The sequence below is a fragment of the Antechinus flavipes genome, chromosome 3 (genome assembly GCF_016432865.1).
Source record: "Antechinus flavipes isolate AdamAnt ecotype Samford, QLD, Australia chromosome 3, AdamAnt_v2, whole genome shotgun sequence".
Taxonomy (NCBI): Eukaryota; Metazoa; Chordata; class Mammalia; order Dasyuromorphia; family Dasyuridae; genus Antechinus; species Antechinus flavipes.
Genome location: NC_067400.1, coordinates 306,628,520 through 306,648,513, shown reverse-complemented (window position 1 = coordinate 306,648,513; position 19,994 = coordinate 306,628,520). Strand labels below are relative to the sequence as shown.

The 19,994-nt window shown below is 33.6% G+C and overlaps 1 protein-coding gene across 1 annotated transcript in view; it reads right to left on the bottom strand.

Moving 5' to 3' along the window:
• The window catches only part of ATP6V1A (ATPase H+ transporting V1 subunit A), a 43,626-nt gene that overhangs the window by 10,488 nt on the left and 13,144 nt on the right, over window positions 1–19,994 (bottom strand). Inside the window, exons 2-10 of the mRNA XM_051985306.1 lie at window positions 11,958–12,052; window positions 11,136–11,264; window positions 9,266–9,480; window positions 8,829–8,966; window positions 8,188–8,339; window positions 5,430–5,592; window positions 3,917–4,025; window positions 475–597; window positions 245–359 (exon numbers count right to left, since the gene is read on the bottom strand). Coding sequence (XP_051841266.1) covers window positions 245–359; window positions 475–597; window positions 3,917–4,025; window positions 5,430–5,592; window positions 8,188–8,339; window positions 8,829–8,966; window positions 9,266–9,480; window positions 11,136–11,264; window positions 11,958–12,039 — 1,226 coding nt within the window. The 5' untranslated portion in view covers window positions 12,040–12,052. The remainder of the gene's footprint in view (window positions 1–244; window positions 360–474; window positions 598–3,916; window positions 4,026–5,429; window positions 5,593–8,187; window positions 8,340–8,828; window positions 8,967–9,265; window positions 9,481–11,135; window positions 11,265–11,957; window positions 12,053–19,994) is intronic.

Here is a 19,994-nt window from a genome sequence, read left to right as displayed (position 1 = left end):
GAACTCAAATCCTCCTGACTTTAGGGCTAGTGCTCTATCAAGTGCACCAACTAGCTGAGTATTTTAAACAAAACCAAAAGCTGAAAAACTTAGTACACTTTTATTTCAGCAATTAGTCCCATGACATGTACAAGTTCCAAAAGTTATAAGGCAGTAATAAAACATCATAGAATTTAAATGTTAATGATTATTTAAAAAACAAAAAAAAGCTTTTTCAATTGAAAAACAGATTTTGTACACTTACGCTCCTACAATGCTGACACTTCCTTCCCTTTCTGGGTTCCCAAGACATTTTACTCGCCCAGCTCGCTCATAAAAAGAGGCCAAACGGGCACCAAGATATGCAGGATAACCACTGTCTGCAAAAATGAGCAAAGAGTGTCAGTTAAAAAAACAAAAAACAAACAAACAAAAAACCTGAAACACATACACCAAAGTACTTGAATTAGATTAAAAAGTGATATGAAAACTCACCAGCAGGCATTTCAGCTAAGCGACCTGAGATTTCTCTAAGGGCTTCAGCCCATCTAGAGGTAGAGTCAGCCATCATACTGACATTATAACCCATGTCACGGAAGTATTCAGACAGAGTAATTCCTGGATTTGGGGGATAATGGAGAAAAAAATTGTAAGGCTAATGAAATATAACCAAAGTCCTTTTATTCAGAAGAGTACAAAAAATTTAAAGCAACAAATACAAATTAAGAACATGGTCAAACCTTTCCATATTCTTTATAATAAAACTCATCGAGAATCTGAAATGATTTTTATTTAGGAAGGAAGGAAACAAACATTTATAAAAATCTATGATGTATTTATTAGGCACTATTGCTGCTAACAAATACTATCTCATTTGATTATTACAACAACCTTGTGAAAGAAGTATTATTATTATCTTTACTGACAGTTGAAGAAACTGAGGTAGATAGGTTAAGTGACTTGGCCAAGGCAATACAGTTATGTGTATGAGTCCACATCTGAATTCAGGTCTTCCTGACTCAAGGCCAAAGGTTCTATTTCCTATACAAATCTTGTCTATTAACATTTTTTCCCTCTTAATGAGAAACATATTAACTGTTAAATTATCACCTGACCTCATTCACTTGAATAAGTTCTATTATGTAATAGTTACTCTTCTGCAGATTTATATATATTTAAATGCTCGGATGAGGTTACAAACTAATGGAAAGAATAGTGAGCTAAGAGCCAGAAACCACTGGCTTTGTCACATATTATCTGCACATCACAGAAAAATTAATTTTTATGAGTTTTGGTTTTCCCGTCTATGAAATAGTAATTATAAAAAATGTCATCTTAAATCTGTATTGTACTTTAAAACGGATGGAGTATTTTTCCAGATATTATCTCATAGGATTTTCAGAACCATCTTGATTCTAAGCAAAGCAGAGAGGATCTACACTTCATATATGTGAGACCCTTCCAGTTAAATTGACTCACTCAAGATCACAGAGTTAGTGACTTTCAGAACCAGGTACTTGAAAAATAATACAATGATTCTTCTATTACCACAATGAGTATGCTGATAAAGGTAATACTTCCAGAGGCAGGTAGGTAGTTCAGTGGATAGAGGACAGGGTCTGGAGTCAGGAAGATCAAAGTTCAAATCCAACCTCAGACACTAAATGTGTGATCTTGGGCATGTCACTTGTCTATTTCAGTTTCCTCAACTGTAAAAAGGGGAATAATAACAGCACCTACCTTTCAGGGTTATTATGAGTATCAAATGGGATAATATTTGTAGAACACTTAGCATCTGGCACATAATTGATGGTATACAAATTCTTTCTTTTTTGCCAGCATTCTGGGAGAATTATATGAGAGTTTATATGAAATGAAACCACTAACAGTATGATAAAAAATCTGCTATTTCTTCAGAGACCATCTAAAAGACTACCTTTCTATGAAAAAAGTCTCAGTTTATCAGTTTACATACTAATATTTTGTATTGTGTGGGAGGCTTGTACTTGGTAACCTTATTTTTGAATACCCAGATTGTGAGTGTTCTAATTCATATAGTTATATAGGCTATATTATAAAATAACTGAAAATTTGTTCAGTAGACATTGAATTAATTCTTGTATTTTATAACAGCTTATAAACACACACACACACACACACACACACACACACACACACACACACACACACACAAAATGAAAGGCTTCAAGAATGCCTATGCTAATACAGGAGGAAATTGAGGTATAACTCAGAATATTAATAGCTCACATTTATAGCATGTTTTCGAGCTGGTAAAGTGATTTCCTCCATAAACCCTGCAAAAGCTAATTATTATTTTTCCCATTTTACAGATGAGGAAACTGAGTGAACTGACACAAAACTAGAATCAGAAATCAAACCAAACTTAGATGATTTTGAACTTAGCCAATGTCTCCATTATGCCCTATAGCTAATTCAACCTAAAGAAAACACATTCTTTTTGCATCCTCTCAAATGGCTAACTTCAAAACCATACATGGCTAAGTACAGGTAGCTAATAACAAGGAAAAATATATTTTGGAAAATAATTTGGTAATACCACATCCTGGCAGCATGTTATAAAAAGGGCCCAAAGAGGAATTTAGGGAAAACCACTCAAGATGTTCAGCATTATGTGTAAGGCACCAAAGTTTCTATAAAAACTAAACAGTAGGTCATGTGTTATATTTCCTATTATAACACTATATAAAATTTTAAGAAAGTTAATTTTGTAGAATTTTTGTATATAAGGCAGCTAAGTTCCTAAAATCTTTGAACATAAGGTAGTTAAATTCCTAATATATATATATTTTTTAACACAAGGTAACCAAAGATCAAAGACATTTTATTTTTGTTTCACTTCTAAATTAAATAGGAATGGGGGGGGGGGGGGAGGGGAGGGGAAGGGGCAGCTAGGTGGAGCAGTGGATAGAGCACCAGCTCTGAAGTCAGGAGGACCTGAGTCTAGCCTGAGACACTTAACACTTCCTAGCTGTGGGACCCTGGGCAAGTCACTTAACCCCAATTGCCTCAGCAAACAAACAAACAAACAAATAAATGAATTAAATTAAATAGGAAGGGCACACAATAAAATTGTGATTTGCTTATTTTTAAGAAATTATTTCAATAGCTAAATGGATAGAAATGAAAACATCTACCACAGTTGACAAGTGTTCATACAATTTCCCCCCCAAATATTAAATTATACTAAAAAAATTTGAAAGCAATCAGTGGCTGAATACCAAAAGATTACATAAGAGTAAAAAAGGCAATATAACTATTTTCAAAAAAGCTACTGAACCATGTATTAAAAAGGATTTTAGCCACAAACATTTAAGATAAACTAACGCTTTCTCTAATAGTATGCATACTAAATTAGATACTTTTGGAAAAAATAACAACCACAAATATTTTGAATGAAGTTTCAAAGTAAAACTCAAAAAGATAAAAAGTGCTAGCTACTCTGTTATTTATCTCTCTTCTAAATTTTCACCCCATTAATATTTATTTTGATACTTTGATAGCTTTTTAGAATAGCAAAAATGTCTTTTGGCTACCAAATATACTATCAAAAAACTTGAATTTAATTAAATTAATTTAAGAAATCCTGTTTTAAATGATTAGAAACACACACATACAAAAAAGGTAATTATTAATTTGCTAAGAGCTCTTACATATGACTTTTGATGATATGTCACCAATGTTGTGCTACATGTATGCCCATAAGCCAAAAATGTTAAGTAAAATCATGCACATGATGAAAATGTAAACTCAATTTTATAAATTAAAAAACAAAAACAAATAAACCATTTTAATAGAATTAAGACTTGGAAGGATAAAAGAAAATCAAAAAGAGAAGTAAGGTTAAAACCTAGCACAAAATCTTTAGAAAACAGATAAAGAATGTTTTTAGACTCACCAGTGTAAATAGAAGCTTCTCTAGCAGCCACAGGCATATTGGAGGTGTTAGCCACCAAAGCTGTTCTTTTCATTATAGATTCCACTTTCCCATCAACTTCCATTGTTAGCTACAAAGAAAGAATCTGTTTAGAATTCCCCTAATTTCTAAGTCAGATTGAGTCACTCATTGAAACAGGTTTTATCTTAGAAAATTTCATACATTAATATCATTCACTCATTCTGAGGACCTGGGTTTCAATCCCAGCTTGCCAACCTGGGTGAACATGGAGCAGTGCCACTTGCAATTTTTTGGGTCCTAATTTCCCGCTCTGTGAAATGAGAGGGATGGATCATAAAATGTAATCACTAATGCTTATGTCTCTTTAAGCTCTGCATCTTAATTTTCCAATCTGCTCCCATCTGGGCATTCTTAAGTCTCTCTTCTAAGCCTCAGCATCCTTTTCTATAAAAGTAGGACTTCTAAGTCCTACTCTAAACTAAATCCTGTGATTTTCACAACAAAGTATTACCCATTAAATTCTATACTGGAGTAGTACATGCTATACTACCAGCTGTGTCAGCAGGAAACTAATGGTCTTTTCAAGTTGTCCAGCAATAACAGCAAGCAGTAATTTATTTACTTTGTAGGATATGACTGGAGAGTCAAGAACAGTGCTGGGTATAAGGCCCTAACAGGACTGTCATAGATTTAGTACAAGGTAGTACAGTCCTTGGAAAGCTAGAAGAACTGAAGTCACAACAGCCTCTGTTATAACATAGTCTGACAAAGGGGATGCTGACAATGTAATCTTATTAATGAGATAAATATCTGATGGCTTCTAAAGCCTTCCTTTATAGAGGGCTCAGAACTTTCATGGTAACTATTTTCCATTAGTATCTCTGCTTGATTTGACTCTACTGAAAATCCCTACTTCTCAGTTTCTTTTTTTATTTTGACTCTCCCATTCCACTGTAAATTCTTCAAGGGTAAGGAATGTGTTTCTTTTTCTTATTTTTATCCCTAGCACTTAGCACAGAGTCTAGCAGACAGTCTGCACTTAATAAATGTTTACTGAATTGAACTGGCAATTAACCGTAAGATTCACTCTTAAAAACATCCTATCCCCACCCAGTCACAGTATAGTCATATCAACAGCCTCTTCACGCTACTGATGTGAAAAATACAACTTAATTTTTAAAATGAATTATTTACTTGAAAATAAATCTACTAAGTGTCACATATTAAAAGAATACTTAACATCAGGATTACAAATAAAAAATTTGCAGCTCACTTCCTTTATTTTTTTCCCAAGAATTAAAAACCATCACAAACTCCAATGTTTTTTTTTTTGTATAAAATTGTAAAAAATATAAATTTTCATTTGAACTTATTTCTTACATGGAAATTCTTCACTGCACTAAAAGGTAAGAGGTAATTTCTAGTCTTTGGGGCGCTAGTGGCCACACAATGACCATGCATCAGTGTGGTTTCTCCCAAGCACTATGCGATGCTCTGCTTGGTTGATACTAACCTCTGGGAAGTCTCTGAGTACTTCTGACATTTCATTTCCTCTTTCTCCACAACCCACATAGATGATCACATCACTGTTGGAATACTTTGATAAAGACTGTGATATCACAGTTTTTCCACAGCCAAAGGCCCCAGGGATAGCAGTAGTTCCTCCTTGTACACACCTGGACAAAAACAAAACAAAACAAACAACAACAACAACAAAAAACCACAATGGTTTTTAGACTGTTTGCTTTGCTTTCTAGTGAAATAAGAAAACCATATTATTTCAACATAAAACTTCTATTCCTAAGAAATTAAAAATATCTAAATAATGAAGAAAGCCTATCCCTTTTGTTTTGTTATTTTTTTAAATCTATATTTATAAAAGGAATCATTTTTTATTATAAGGTACTTAATAAGATTTTCCTACATGGATGATACTTGTAACTTATTATCATGGCACTTTGAAGAAGTATATATAGACAGAGGGCACAGGTGTGAATTGAATATGAAGGAATATTATCTTTAAAAAAATAAAATTAAGAGGTAAGAGGAATGTACTAGAAGACAGGGAAAGTAAGAAGTGGAATGGTATAAATTATCTGCCATAAAATGAGGCAAGAAAAAGTTTTATAGTGAAAAAGAAAAGGGGGAAAAGAGGGTGAATGAATGAATCTTACTCTTATTAGAACTGGCTCAAAGTAGAAATAACATACATACTCAATATGGGTATAGAAATCTATCTTACCCTAAAGCAAAGTAGAAGGGGAATGGGGAAGAATGATAAAAGAGAGGGCATACTGGAGGAGGGAATGATCAGTAGCAAAATACTTATCAAGTGAAAGGTGAGAGAAAACAAAAGAAATTGGGGGTGGGAGGAGGATATAGTTAGCAATAGTAGTTGTACAAGGAATTTTGAAGCAATTTTTTCTGATAAGATCCTATTTCTCAAACAAAAACGGAACTTAAGGACCTACATGTACAAAAATATTTACAGCAGCTCTATTCTCAAAACAAAAAATTGGAAATTGAGGAGATGCCCATCAATTGGGGCATAATAATAATCGAATAAATTGTGGCATGTGATTATGATGGAATATTATTTTCTGTGAGAAATAATGAGCAGAATGCTCTCAGAAAATCTGGAAAGTCCTCCATGAACTCAAACAAAGTGAAATGTACTGTGTGCAAAGTAACAGCAATGATCTGGATGATCAGCTATGAATGACTTTGCTATTCTCAGCAATACAATGATTCATAACAACTCTCAAAGAGTTACAATGAAAAATCCTATCCATACTCAGAGAAAGAACCAATTGTTTCTGAATAGAGATTTAAGCCTCTCTCTTTCTCTCTAATTTTATTTTTCTTGAGGGTTTTTATTTTAGGGGGATCTGTGTTTTCTTTTATAAAATGATTTCTATGGAAATGTTTTACCTAACTTCACATGTGGTTTCTTAGTGGGGGCTAGGAAAGGGAGAGAATCTAGAACTCAAAAGTTTAAAAAACGAATATGAAAAAATGTTTTAAATGTAATTGAGGAAAAACAAAAATATTAAATAAATAAATCATATTTTCTAGACAGTTTGAAGGAACTTTAAAAAGAGAATTGCAATGTTTTTTAGACAACTTTTTTTCCCTGGAAATTTTACAAAATACTCTTCTTTTGAATCTTAAAAACAATGTATCTGACTATAGATTATTGCAAACTTTTCTACAGGTAAGAAAAAGTTCTACCATTTGGATAGGAGACTTGGATTTGGAATTCCAAGTTGGAATTATTGGCTATAATACCAAGATGGTATTGTATTATATTAAATATTTTTAAATTATTTATAATAATAAAATAATATTATATTATATTTATATATTATATAATAATAATAAAATAAAAATAAAAAATATTAAATAAAATAATAATTAAATATTATATTAAATGTTTTTATCTTTCTTAGTCTCAGTTTCTTAACCTGTAAAATGGGTAACCTCATCATCATCCACCTCCCTAAGTACATACGAGGATCACATGAAAATACACAAACATTTAGAAAACTTAAAACTGCTATCTAAGGGTCTGCGCTCTGTTAGCAATGGCATATGGATAACCTATGGCAAGATTACCACAAACCACAATTCAGCATTAATCAACAACAGTATGCTTATTTGGAACTATGCTCAAAGGGCTATAAAACTGTGCATATCCTTTGACCCAGAAGTTCTGCTCTGTATCCCAAGGACATCATAAAAGCAGGAAAAGAACCCACATGTGCAAAAATGTTCGTAGTAGCTCTTTTTATGGTAACAAAGAATTGGAAAATGAGTAAAGGCCCATCAATTGGGGAATGGCTAAACAAGTTGTGATATATGAAGGTAATGAAATATCATTGTTCTATAAAAAATGAAGAACAAGCTGATTTTGGAAAGGCCTGGAAAGATTTACATGAACTGATGCTGAGTGAAACAAGCAGACCCAGGTATACATTGTACACAGTAACAACAAGACTGTGTGATGATCAACTTTGAAAGACTTGGTTCTTTTCAATGGTTCAGTGATCCAAGGCAATCCTAAATAAACTTTGGATAGAAAAAGCCATCTGCATCCAGAAAATGAACTAAGGAGATTAAATGTAAACCGACACTATGTTCATTTCTTTTTCTTTTCTTTTTAAATCTCTCCCATGGTTTTCCCCTTTTGCTCCAATTTTTCTTTCCCAACATGATTCATAAAGCAATGTGCATTAAAAACCAAACAAACAAATAAAACCCAGTATGCTTACGGGAAAAGGGCATCAAGAACTCGCTGGCCAGTTAATAAAGGGTGATTGGCAGGCAACTTCTCAGTGACAGGTCGAACTTGACGGACAGGCCACACTTGGATCATGGTGAACTTCTCTTTTATCCCCTCAAATTCAAGTTCCAAGACAACATCCTGTAAAAGGACAATATTTGCTATCAAATCGATTGTTTCTTATTCTAATTGTAACAAAATGATAAATTGTAACTTTTAAACTAAGTATATGATATATCTCAATAAGAGAACCAAGAACAATTTGAATAACATTAAACTGTAATTTTTTGGAAAAGTTTCATCCTTGTATATCATCATTACTTAGGTATACAAATCTAGACAGACGAGAGAAGAAAAGGGTCTGCTGGATTCCTACAGGAGCAGAACTTCAAAAAGGCTGTTTAAGAGGGAAAAATGAACAAGAAATTTCTCCTGTTTCTTAACCAAACCAAAAAAGATTGTGCAGTCCCCTGTCCAAGACTTACTCTGTTAAATAATTCTGATTAAAATAAAAATTACAAGAATTCTTTCCAAAGTTAAGTTTTACTCATTGAATATTAATTGTAGCTAAAGACAAAGACAGTATCAGGATAAGAATTACATTGTCCAAAATGTTTGAAAGATACTTACTGAGGTGTCATAGTTGCCAGGTGGAGCAATATATGTCACTGTCCCTCGGTTGCGGGGTGGCAGCATTAATTTGTGTTTGATGAGGGAGTTCTCATTTACTAATCCATAAATATCGCCACCAGTGATATGACTGCCAACCTAAGGAACACATAGTTGTTTTAAAATAAATGGCAATTAATTTACCTCCACTGGAATAATTCTGTGATCTTACTTGATTGTAAGTATGTTACTGCTAATCATTTCACTTAATATGATTGCTATATAAAACATAGAAAAATTCAAAAGATGCTTTGTAGTTTATTTGGGATTACATTATAATTATGCGGAATTTTCTAGTGTCATTTCCTTCAATCTAACCTCTCATGCCTTCTAACTCTAAACCTTTGATCATCTTTGCCAAAACATTAAAAGATCTTGGTCACTGAACCACAACATACCCGAAGGTTTTTAGAAGGTATAAATTCCCATTTGATATCTCTGCTAAGAGCAGATACATTGACTCCTCTGGGAATATAAATGCTTTGTGTTTGATGGCTGATGTCTGACAAAGGCCTCTGAATACCATCAAAAATGGCTCCCATTATACCAGGGCCTAGCTCCACGGAGAGGGGTTTGCCAGTCCGGAGGACTGGATCACCAACAGATACACCAGCTGAAAACAATAAGCTAAGGAAAAACTTGATATTTTAAGTTTTAGCAGAAATAAAGGCACTACACATTGTATACATACATACATACATATTCTGAAATGAAGAAGAACCGGATTACAGCAGAAACAAAATCATGAATGATGGATATATACTTTAATATTTAATATTAGGGCCTGCAGTCAAGTCCAATTCTTAGCAGTAAGTTCAAAACTCATAAATTAAAATTATACTGAAAAATCTTAAGAATTGGAAAATGATTTATATGAGGAGAAAAAATAAAAACCACAGAAAAATGGAACTAAAGAGGTAAAAAATTCAGAAAGTGAGTGAAAACCGATGAGAAAATTTACAGACTTTACAATGCCTAGTTTCATAGCTATTTCTATGGTACATTTTCTGAATCATAATACTTTGAGCTATAGTTTCCTAAAATTCCTAAAAAATTATTAAATGTAGACTATTTGCAAGGCTTTTTAATAAGTTTTTTATAAGCCCAGTGCTTGTGCACTAGGGTTGCAAAGACAAAACAAATATAGCATACAAGGTAGGCCTTGCAAGAATAATTTTTTTTTTAAGACAAGAAACTTCTTAGAAGATGCAGAGAAACTAATAGTTAAATTTTTCATGTAACCAAACTATAGGGAGTAGCACAGGATGAATGAGATTTTTCCACAGATACTTAAAGGGAAGGGAGGTTAATCTCCTTCTCAAGATTTCTGTGAATGTTGTTTCTACAATTTGCTGCATAGTCCTTTGGAGATGTGAGAACAACTATCTTGAAGAACAGACACGTTGATGGATAGCAGTCCTTAGTTCCACAAGACTGTCCTCCCCTCCCAACAGACTTTTTGTACTGTCATTGCCTCCCACCAGTCTCTACATTGCTGTTCTCCAAACTGCTCCTTACTCCATCATCTTTTATGCTACTAATCTGCTCTCTCTGCAATGGAGTAAGTTCCAGGTGAAATTTTAGTTAGTGATGACTAAAGACAACGAGAAACATCAGTTTATGGTGACTCTAAGCTAAAGTGCTTATTATAGGTATATGCAAACAGACCACCATTTACATACCAACTAACTTAAAGAAGATGAAAAAATTAGGGCAGCTAGATGACGCAGTGGATAGAACACCAGCCCTGAAGTCAGGAGGACCTGAGTTCAAATCTGGTCTCAGACACTTAACACTTCTAAACACAAAAATAAGTAAAAATTTCTTTCAAGCCTTTATTTCCTTTTTTCAATTTGAAAATTGCAAACATATATTTAGGTTATTAAAATTATGATTCTCAAAGGTTATTATTGTATATTATTAACATTCATTTGCATGGTTTTTAGTTTGACTTATCATGTTACATCTAAGTTTAGTACACAACCTAAAACCAAAATTTTTTCATTTTAAGAAATATTTCTTACAAATCTTTCTGGAGAAGAATCATTATATTTCTAGTAGTTTATTTCCCTTTTTCAGTTCCCTCAACCTATTTTTGTCACACACCAGAAGAGGGTTTTGTGTGTTTACATTTGTGTATATTTTTAAATACCATGCTTCTGATTCTGTAAATTAAAATCTGAAAAACATCTATGTTGCTTCTGCCTTTGGTATAAAAATGTTAATATTGTCAAAAGGACAACGTTTTTCCATTAAAAAGAAGGATACAGGTTTCTTCATACACTTGAATAGTGGCCATATCACCTTCCAACCGAATGATTTCTCCAACCAGTTCACTATGACCTACTCTTACCAGTTCATACATAGCTGCACCAGCCATGTTACAGGCAGTGACCACTGTAATAAAAAAACAACTGTCATGTACTTTTATTTAAAATTAAAAGTTGTAATTAAAATTAAAGCTAAACATGATAAAATTTTATTCCTTGTGTTTAAAGCAAAGTAGCAACTGTGGACTAAGGAATATTTATTTATAATAAGTGGATATAACAATTTACTTTCAGAAACACAAGAGACAAATAGATATTGTTGAAAGATCTTTTAGATAATGTATATGAAAATACTTTGAAAAGTAAAAAGTAAATGATACTATTTATGTAATTATAATTAATATTATTATAATGACCACCTTCTAATGCTATATCTACTTAATAGAGATGAATTAGAGCAAAGATGGCCAGTTTTGAAAGAAATAAAATGATAAAAACAGAAATTGAAGCTATTCAACAGAGGTCTAGTTGAGGATGCTAGATTATTCTATTACCAACATTTGATGTGAAATAGTTCCTTTTGATTAAAGCAGCATCTCATCACAATGACCCTAAAAATGCCCAGACAAATTCTGAATCACTATTTAAGATACATAGGATAAGGTGGTCAGGGAAAAACTGACAAAGTAAAGTTGAGCTGGTTCTTGAAAGGCAGATGGAATTTGGATATGTAGAGAGGATGCCAAATAGGCATCCTGTGAGTGGTCTATATACTGATAAAAGAACAAACTCAACAATGAAATAAAGAAGCAATCCTTACCAGGTCCTGAGACTCCATACACGTAGCCAAATACATTTTCTTGCTCTTCATCACGGATTTTGGGTAGTCGGGAAAAATCCATCTTACTAATTTACCTATACAGAAACAAAGCAAAAAATCAAATAGGATTTAGAGTTGAAAGGTTCTGGGATACTACCCACTTAAACTCATTTCATAGATGGAAAATTAAAGCTCATAGAAGTGAAGTCACTTGGCCCAAGACCATTAGAGAAGTAAAGATACAATGTGGTAGTTCTGCCCAAAGAAATCTGTAAATTCTTATTCATAAAACTTACAAGATACCTTCAGGTTGACTGGCTGGGACCAGGGTCTTATCATTTAAATCCACATTACCAGACTCTTGTTGATTGACCAACAGTAGATCCCAGGCCAAGTCCCACTTGGTCATAGTTTGGGCCTTGATTGGCTCAGAGTGAATCTAAGTAGCAATCATTGCTGTTTTGGCCAGAAACCATAAAGGTCTCTCCCTTTCAGACTGATTTTTTTTTTCCTGGGCAAAAGGGGGCATTCTCTGCCTCATTTCTTAAGATTTCATTATTGGTTGGGCACTGCCTTAATCTGAGACTTGTTAAAGACCTTAGCTTAAAAAGGCCAAGGTCTCTCACTGCATACAGGACCACCTGCAATTGTCCTAATCTATATTTTGCCACTGAACTCAAAACAATTCTGGAGGAGAAAGTGAGGCCAGTGACTTTGCACAGCTCTTCCTCATTTAAATCCAATTCACTTGAATGTCACGGTATCCCCTTTCCTCTTGGAAAACTAAGGACAAACAAGAGCCTCTATGGGTAGGAGATGCCCTACTGGGGACCCAACTGGAAATGACTAATTGGGCAAGACAGCTCTTTTCTTCTTTCCCTTTCTTTCTGTCTACATAGGCTATCCTACCCTTATCTGTGGGTGCTCTGCCCAAAGGGATGCAAATTTTGATCAATGTGTAAATTAGTTGTGCTTGACTATGCACGTTCATAAACAGAAAATGTTTTTCCCCCTATCTTGGCATATTTCTCTCTATATGTATCAATCTTCATTTATTTCTTCAATTCTCTATTAACAGGTAGCTTGAATGTTGTTTCATCATGAGTCTTCTGGTTGGTCACTAATCCATCAGAATTCTTAAGTCTTTCAACATTGTTGTTATTGTACAAACTGTTTTCCTGATTCTGTTCACTTCACTCAATTGTTCCCACTTTCTTCATCTATGCTCTAAGAGTACAGTAGCATTCTATCACATTTATATTCCTTAACTTGTTCAGTCATTCCTCAATTAATAGGCAGCCTCTCAATTTCCAATGGAAAGAGCTTTAAACTTATTTGAACAATCTTAGCAGTTTGCTATGTTTAGGACTAATCTTTTTTTAATCTATTTTATTCTTCTTCCTTTTTTTTTCTATCCTATTTAATGTAAAATGTATTTCTGCATGAAAACAGTATATGTATGTTTTATATTCTTTCTTCCTTTGACTACTTGAGATAAAGAGGGAGATGCCACTCTCTTGATCCCCTCTCCTTGTTCCATGTAATTTTGATCAGTTTTTTCCCCTGAGTTAATCACTCCATTTCATCTCATCATTCTATCTAAACTTATTGATAGTTATTAGGTTCCACAGTCACAATGCATAGCTTCAAAATTCCCTTGGGCCATAACTTCCTGTTCTGTTCTAACTCTCTGCTAACCCTACAGCAAATAGACCCTGTGCCCTTCCCCATGCTTTCCTAAGCCATCACCCCTGGCCTGGCCTCATTTTCCTTCCTTCATAATCCTAAATTTTAAGGTAGCCATTTAGCCATTTCAGCTACACACTGTCCTTCCACCTTCAAATCTCTGGCCTCACTGTTTTATTCCTTTCTAAATTTCCACATGAGATTAATCCTACTATATGCTTTCTCCAAGATATTTCATACCTTATTCTTTCCTTTGTTCTGCTCTCCAAAGGATACAGTGGCACATCTCCTGCAACACCAATTCTTCTAGCTGCAACCCTGGTCTCCCCACTCCTCCCTTTAAGCATCTCAATGATGAACTTTACCCCTTTGGATTTATTATCTCCCATCTCCTTTTTCTCTCTTTATTTACTGGTTCCTTTTCTATTGTCTACCACCCTACCCACATCTTCTCACCATTGCTTAAAAAACATCTATAAGCCTTTCAAGCAGTATTTCAGGATCAAGCAAATTTCTTAAAAACAACTAAAACTTGCTAGCTCCACCTTCTTGAATCATTTCTCAAAGAATTGCAACAGAAACTTCTCTATTTTTGAAATCACCAATTATCTGTATTAATAAATCTAATGGTCCTTTATCAGTTTTCATAATCTCTCTGTAAATTCTTGACATTATTGACCACTTCTCTATCTTAGGCATTTAGGATATGGCAACAGTTTTCCTGAGTCACATAACAATAATTAGCTAGAATTTTTATGAACATTTCTTCATTTGACCCTTAATAAAAACCCTAAGATTTTTATCACCTGGGCTATTATTATCCCTATTTTATAGTTGAGGGCAAACACTTCTCACCTCAGTTCTAAAAGTATTGTATGTACTCCAGGGCTCCATTCTAAGTCTTCACTTTACTCCAGATGATCTGATCAGATCTCACAGGTGTAAAATGTACACCCCTAGCACTTACCTTTCTTGTGGTCATTTTCATAATTCAAACTACCAACTAGTTATCTCTACCTCTGTGTTGCATATATATTTCAAAATCAATAGGTCCAAAAGAAAATTCATTATCTTTCCCCCTAATTGTACCTCTCCTAAGTACTTCTATTCTATTCAAGACACTACCATTTTTGTCACCATTTGTGTCACCACCCAATATGTATTCAGCAGAGTTTCTAGTACACAGTGATTCTAATTAATGTTTGTTGTTGATTGGTAATGTATGGATGGATTCAGTAGCTGGTGGTAAGAGAAGAGAGCAAAGGAAGCATGACCAGTTAAAAGAACTGATAAAGTTGAAGTTTGGTCTTAAGACAGTGACTTTGAAGTAATAATGGCAAGACAAACATAAATAGGATAGGTTCAAAAACTCAATCTTCCTTATTTTTATTTGCCCTCTCCTTCCCTTACCAAACAGTTAATCAAGTCTTGTTTATTCTATCTCATCATCTTCCACAAATATTCTTTTCCATTCTACTTATACCACAAACTCAGTATTTCAGAACCTCATAATTTTTTTTTCTATTTGTACTACTTCGATAGCTCCTAATTAGTTTTTGTATCTCTAGTCACTTTCTTTTTCAATCTATTTTCCAATTTTGTTCCTATCATTACCATCTTCTCTCCACTCACCCTTCCTCCAGTATTCCACTTCCTGTCTTTCTTTCCAGAGGCTGCCTCCATGGTCTCCTTTCTCATCTCCAGCTCTCAAAACCCTTGCTTCTTTCAATGGCAAACTCAAGTAACCATCTCCTTTCAAAAGACCTTCCTTCCCCAGTTCCAAATTACAAAGCATTTATTTTCTATACATCTGTTGATACCTACCAGTAGAAGTTCCTTGAGGATCTATAGGGCCTATTTTTGTATTTGCTTCCCCAATATGTATTCAGCAGAGTTTCTAGTTAACACAGTGTGATTCTAATTAATGTTCGTTGTTGATTGGTAATGTATGAATGGATTAAGTAGTTGGTGGTAAGGGAAGAGACCAAAGGAAGCACGACCAGTTAAAAGAACTGATGAAGTATGGTCTTAAGATAGTGACTTTGAAGTAATAATGGCAAGACAAACATGAGGACCTATTTGCTAAGAATCTGAGAAAATACATATTTTTTTCAGAATCACATGGCACCTTCACAAAATTGGTCACATCACTAGGGTTCAAGTCTTTGAATTATTAACTAAAACTATTATATCATCGTTTTAACTTATTTGCTTTAACTTATTTTGCTTTTCTCTTAGGGGAGTCATCCAATTTCTGGCCTTATTTCCTTCTCTAAATCCAATAATGTGGCTAATTACCTGGGAAGTTAGGGTATAGAAGAGAGAAAGAGGGATCCAAGGCTCATATTCCTTTCCCTTATTACCAGCCTTCCCTATATAGCTGTAGCCTTACTTCAGGGAATAAGTAGTTAGTTTCATGGTAATTCCCCAAGAATCCCTCAAACATAAAAATGGGAAAAGAAACCATTCCATCTACACGTTTCTTTCCTGACTGTTCAAGTTGCTGCTCTCAACTCACACTTACATATATGTGACAATTCACAAAACAATCTTCAAATTTATTTATGCAGGGGATTCTTTAGTTTCAGAGTTTAACCTACTCCCTGACAACATGGGACCCTCAAAAAAAAACAAATAAGCAAATCCCAGATCACTGGTGCTATTTTGGCTAATCCAGATGATGACATGACAAAAAAGAGAAAGATTTAAATTCAGGATCTGTATATGCTGTTAAAAATAAGGCTTCAAAATAATCAACAACACTGAAAAATCTATAAGGTATAAAACACTGTTATGTGTTAATTTTATACAGGAACAATTTTGAAATACCTCACTCAAATCTATTCTGAATCAATTTACTCAATATTATCAAGTATTTCAATTAAGTGATACCAAATAGGTACTTATCATGTGCCAAAAGGGAAGGAGGAAAAAAGAATGGTAACATTCACATAACCAGCATAAACAAATAAATACCAGGTACTTTCAGCAGGGAGAACAGAGAAAGATACTAGCAGCTATAGTAGCTTCAGACATTAGCGATGTCCCTTAAAATTCTAACTGCCTCAGTTTCCTCAAGTATAAAATGGGGATAACTTCCTAGGTTATCTAACTTTCAAGGTTGTTTCGAGGATCAAAAAAAGATATTTGTAATGCACTTAGCACAGCTTCTGGCGCACATGCACGTATATATGTACGGTACTGAATAACTTCTACTTGATAGGCAGGTACTTGAGACTTTCAATTAAAAAAAAAACAAACTGTTATCTCTTTAAAATCTTTTGCTCTAACAAGCAGCAAAATGATTGTTAGGAGAAAAAAAAAATTCAGTTTTGAAAAACAAACAAACAAAACCCAACAACAAAAAACATCAACTTAGATTCCAATTAGTCCAATTATTTTCAATAGTGTTATTTTCCCCTTCAGAAAATGTAAAAACCCTGCTGCTGAGTTTTGTGGGCCTCTAGTTTTGAGGCCTGTAGACCAGAGGACCTAAAGATCCCTTTCTCAAGCTAAATCTATAACCCTCTTAAGGCTGTAGCTGAAGAAAAACAGGATGTATCATCAGTACCTCATGACTAGAGACAGAAATTGCAAGTCATTCAGATGGTGAATTTCCGAACTCTGAACTTCCTTTTTCAATAACTATAAAAATTCTGACTCTAGAGGAATATGTGAGTGATTGATTTTAAGGACATACTCTTTCTCCTACCATATATATGTGTTTATGATTTAAAATATAAATATATATTTCAATTAAAAATTGAGCAACAGAAAAGTTACTCAGGGAAATATATTTATAGAAAATAAATGAACAATAATGGTGCTTTATCACAAATAACTCAAAATGCTTTCTAGATATCTAAAATTCTTGGGAGGTAAAGAAGCAGTAGGATGTATTTTACAGAAAACTTAGGCTGGAAAAGTGATCTGCTAATGATTTATTTATTTATTCATTTATTTAAATGATTAAAAACCATCTACAGAGAAATTCAAACTGGACTCCAGTCAGGAGACTTAGGTTGTAGGGGTCTGTTAAGACTGCTTGTTTTATTTCCCTTTGTACTGTCTTGATTTGTGGTCTCTATGATTTTCCTTCTTATGTATTTTTAAGGCTTTATTTGCTTTTTAAAAATTCTGTAACTGCAAATGCTACTGTCACCTTGAGGAGTATAAATGATTCAATATTGTTTGCCTTGGGCATATATGTACATTTATACAAAGATTGATTAATCCCTTGTTAGAATCTTTGTGTATTAAAAGTTAATTAACTCTCTTTTATGGAAACCAAATATACGAAATGCACTATCATTTAACATATAGAATACCAAGTTGGTAAGAGAGAGGAGAAATCATAAGTATTTCAGAAGTCTTTGATACCTACCTTGAAATCTAACCTAATAGTTAATAATAATAACCTAAAGCCAGTTTTTGTTCATATCCCAGATACTTTAAGACAATGGTCTTAAAATTTAGGCATGTTGACTTAGAAAACCACAAAAAAAAACATTATCTCCACTGTATTGAATTTTTAATCTATTTAGTTTAAACATTTACCCAATACATTGTAATCTGCATCAGGCCACACTCACTAAATTACAATGAGTACCCTCTAATTTGTAGGCTACTTGGATTCTTTCTCATAGTATCATCTTACCCCCATCTTCTTGGTAAAATTATGCTTAAAAAAAGTTCTGTACAGTCTTTCAAGACTATGACCAAACATCTACTGTGTTAAGTTATGGATGATGCCACCTGGCTTAGGTAAAGGCTACTTTCTATAAGTAACTGAATTTAATAAGCATTTCTTAAGTCTACTATGAGCCAGCAACCACATCATGAGTTGGGGATACACATTTTTAAAAAAAGTAACAAACAATTCCTATTCTCAGTAGCTTGACAATTTCACAAGTTATGATGATTTATTTTTTAAATAATAGCTTTTTATTTTTCAAAATACATGCAAACATAATTTTTTAACATTCACCCTTATAAAACTTTGTGTTCTAAATTTCTCCCTTCCTAACCTCTCCCAAAGCCCAAATAGCAAGTAATCTGATATAAATTAAACACGTGGAATTCTGAGATGACATTTTTGAGGGTTATCAATTATCTAAAAATCTGATTTAGAGCAATGCTGACATTTACCCTTAATGAATGTTTTAAAGAGAATATATTTTAATTTTCTACAATAATAACATACACTCTACTTTTATTGCCTGTCCTAAATATAGGATAAAGAGGAGAGGAAAGAAAGTAGAACTGGATCTGTGATTTTACTGGCAAAGTGAGTTCCTGATGAAGCTTCCTCTACTACAATATTGGACTCTGTAATTCAGAGCCTTCTGAGTTTCTATTACCCAGAGCATTGAGAGGTTAAAGTGGTATGTCTAGAGTTCTACAAATAATATGTCTTAAAAGAGAGTTTGTTTTTTTGTTTTTTAGTTTAATTTTTATTTAATAATTACTTTATATTGACAGATTTCCCCCCCTAGCTTTTAGGCTATGTCTCTTTCTGGCACACAGTTCCAAATCCAACTACTCTTCATAGTTTGTACTTGAAAGCCTATTGATATTTTCTTGACACTTAGCTTTTTTCTTCAGGGAATATCAAAGAAAGTAGCCTGGATTGCATTTGTGAAACCTTGGAGTGATTTTAATGATCCTTGCATCAAAAAAGATCTCTTAAATGCAAATATTGTCCAAGTAACATTATAATGGAATCAGGGCTGTGCCAATGGTGGCTCAAAGTGACCTGCAGAATATTTCCAGGAACAATTTGTGGAACAGTCAGTAGTCTAATAGATATTAAAGAGGAAATATATCATTGCCAGTCACATGAAGAGAAGGCTGCTTCCAAATAAGGGGTGAATAGGTCCAAGGCCTAAATGGAGCTATTTCTGTGTACTTGGTGGTAAGACCCAGTCTCTCCCTTCACCCCCTTAAAAAAAAAAAGTTTCTCTGACAGAAAAGGTTTTGTTTCTTAAAGTAGACTGCTTTAATTTTTACCATAACACAAAGGGTAATGTCAAATAGACCAGAACTTATCATGATAGATCATAAAGAGTACATTTATAGAGAGAAAAAAAAAAGACTTTTTCAATATTAATAAAAATGCCAAAAAATGCAGTTCTCAAGTGGGGAAAGAGAAATGAGTTAGGAAATTAATGGGTTAAATATTACCTTTGAGGCTGCCATATATTTGAGAGGCATAGTCAATCAATTTAAGAAAACATTTTTTTTTATTGTAAAAGAATATTTAGCAAGGAAACTAGTTAAAGGACAATACGAAAAAAGGATTCTATCCAAAAAATCCTATATATTTCAATGCAAGCAGAAACTCCTGAGTCT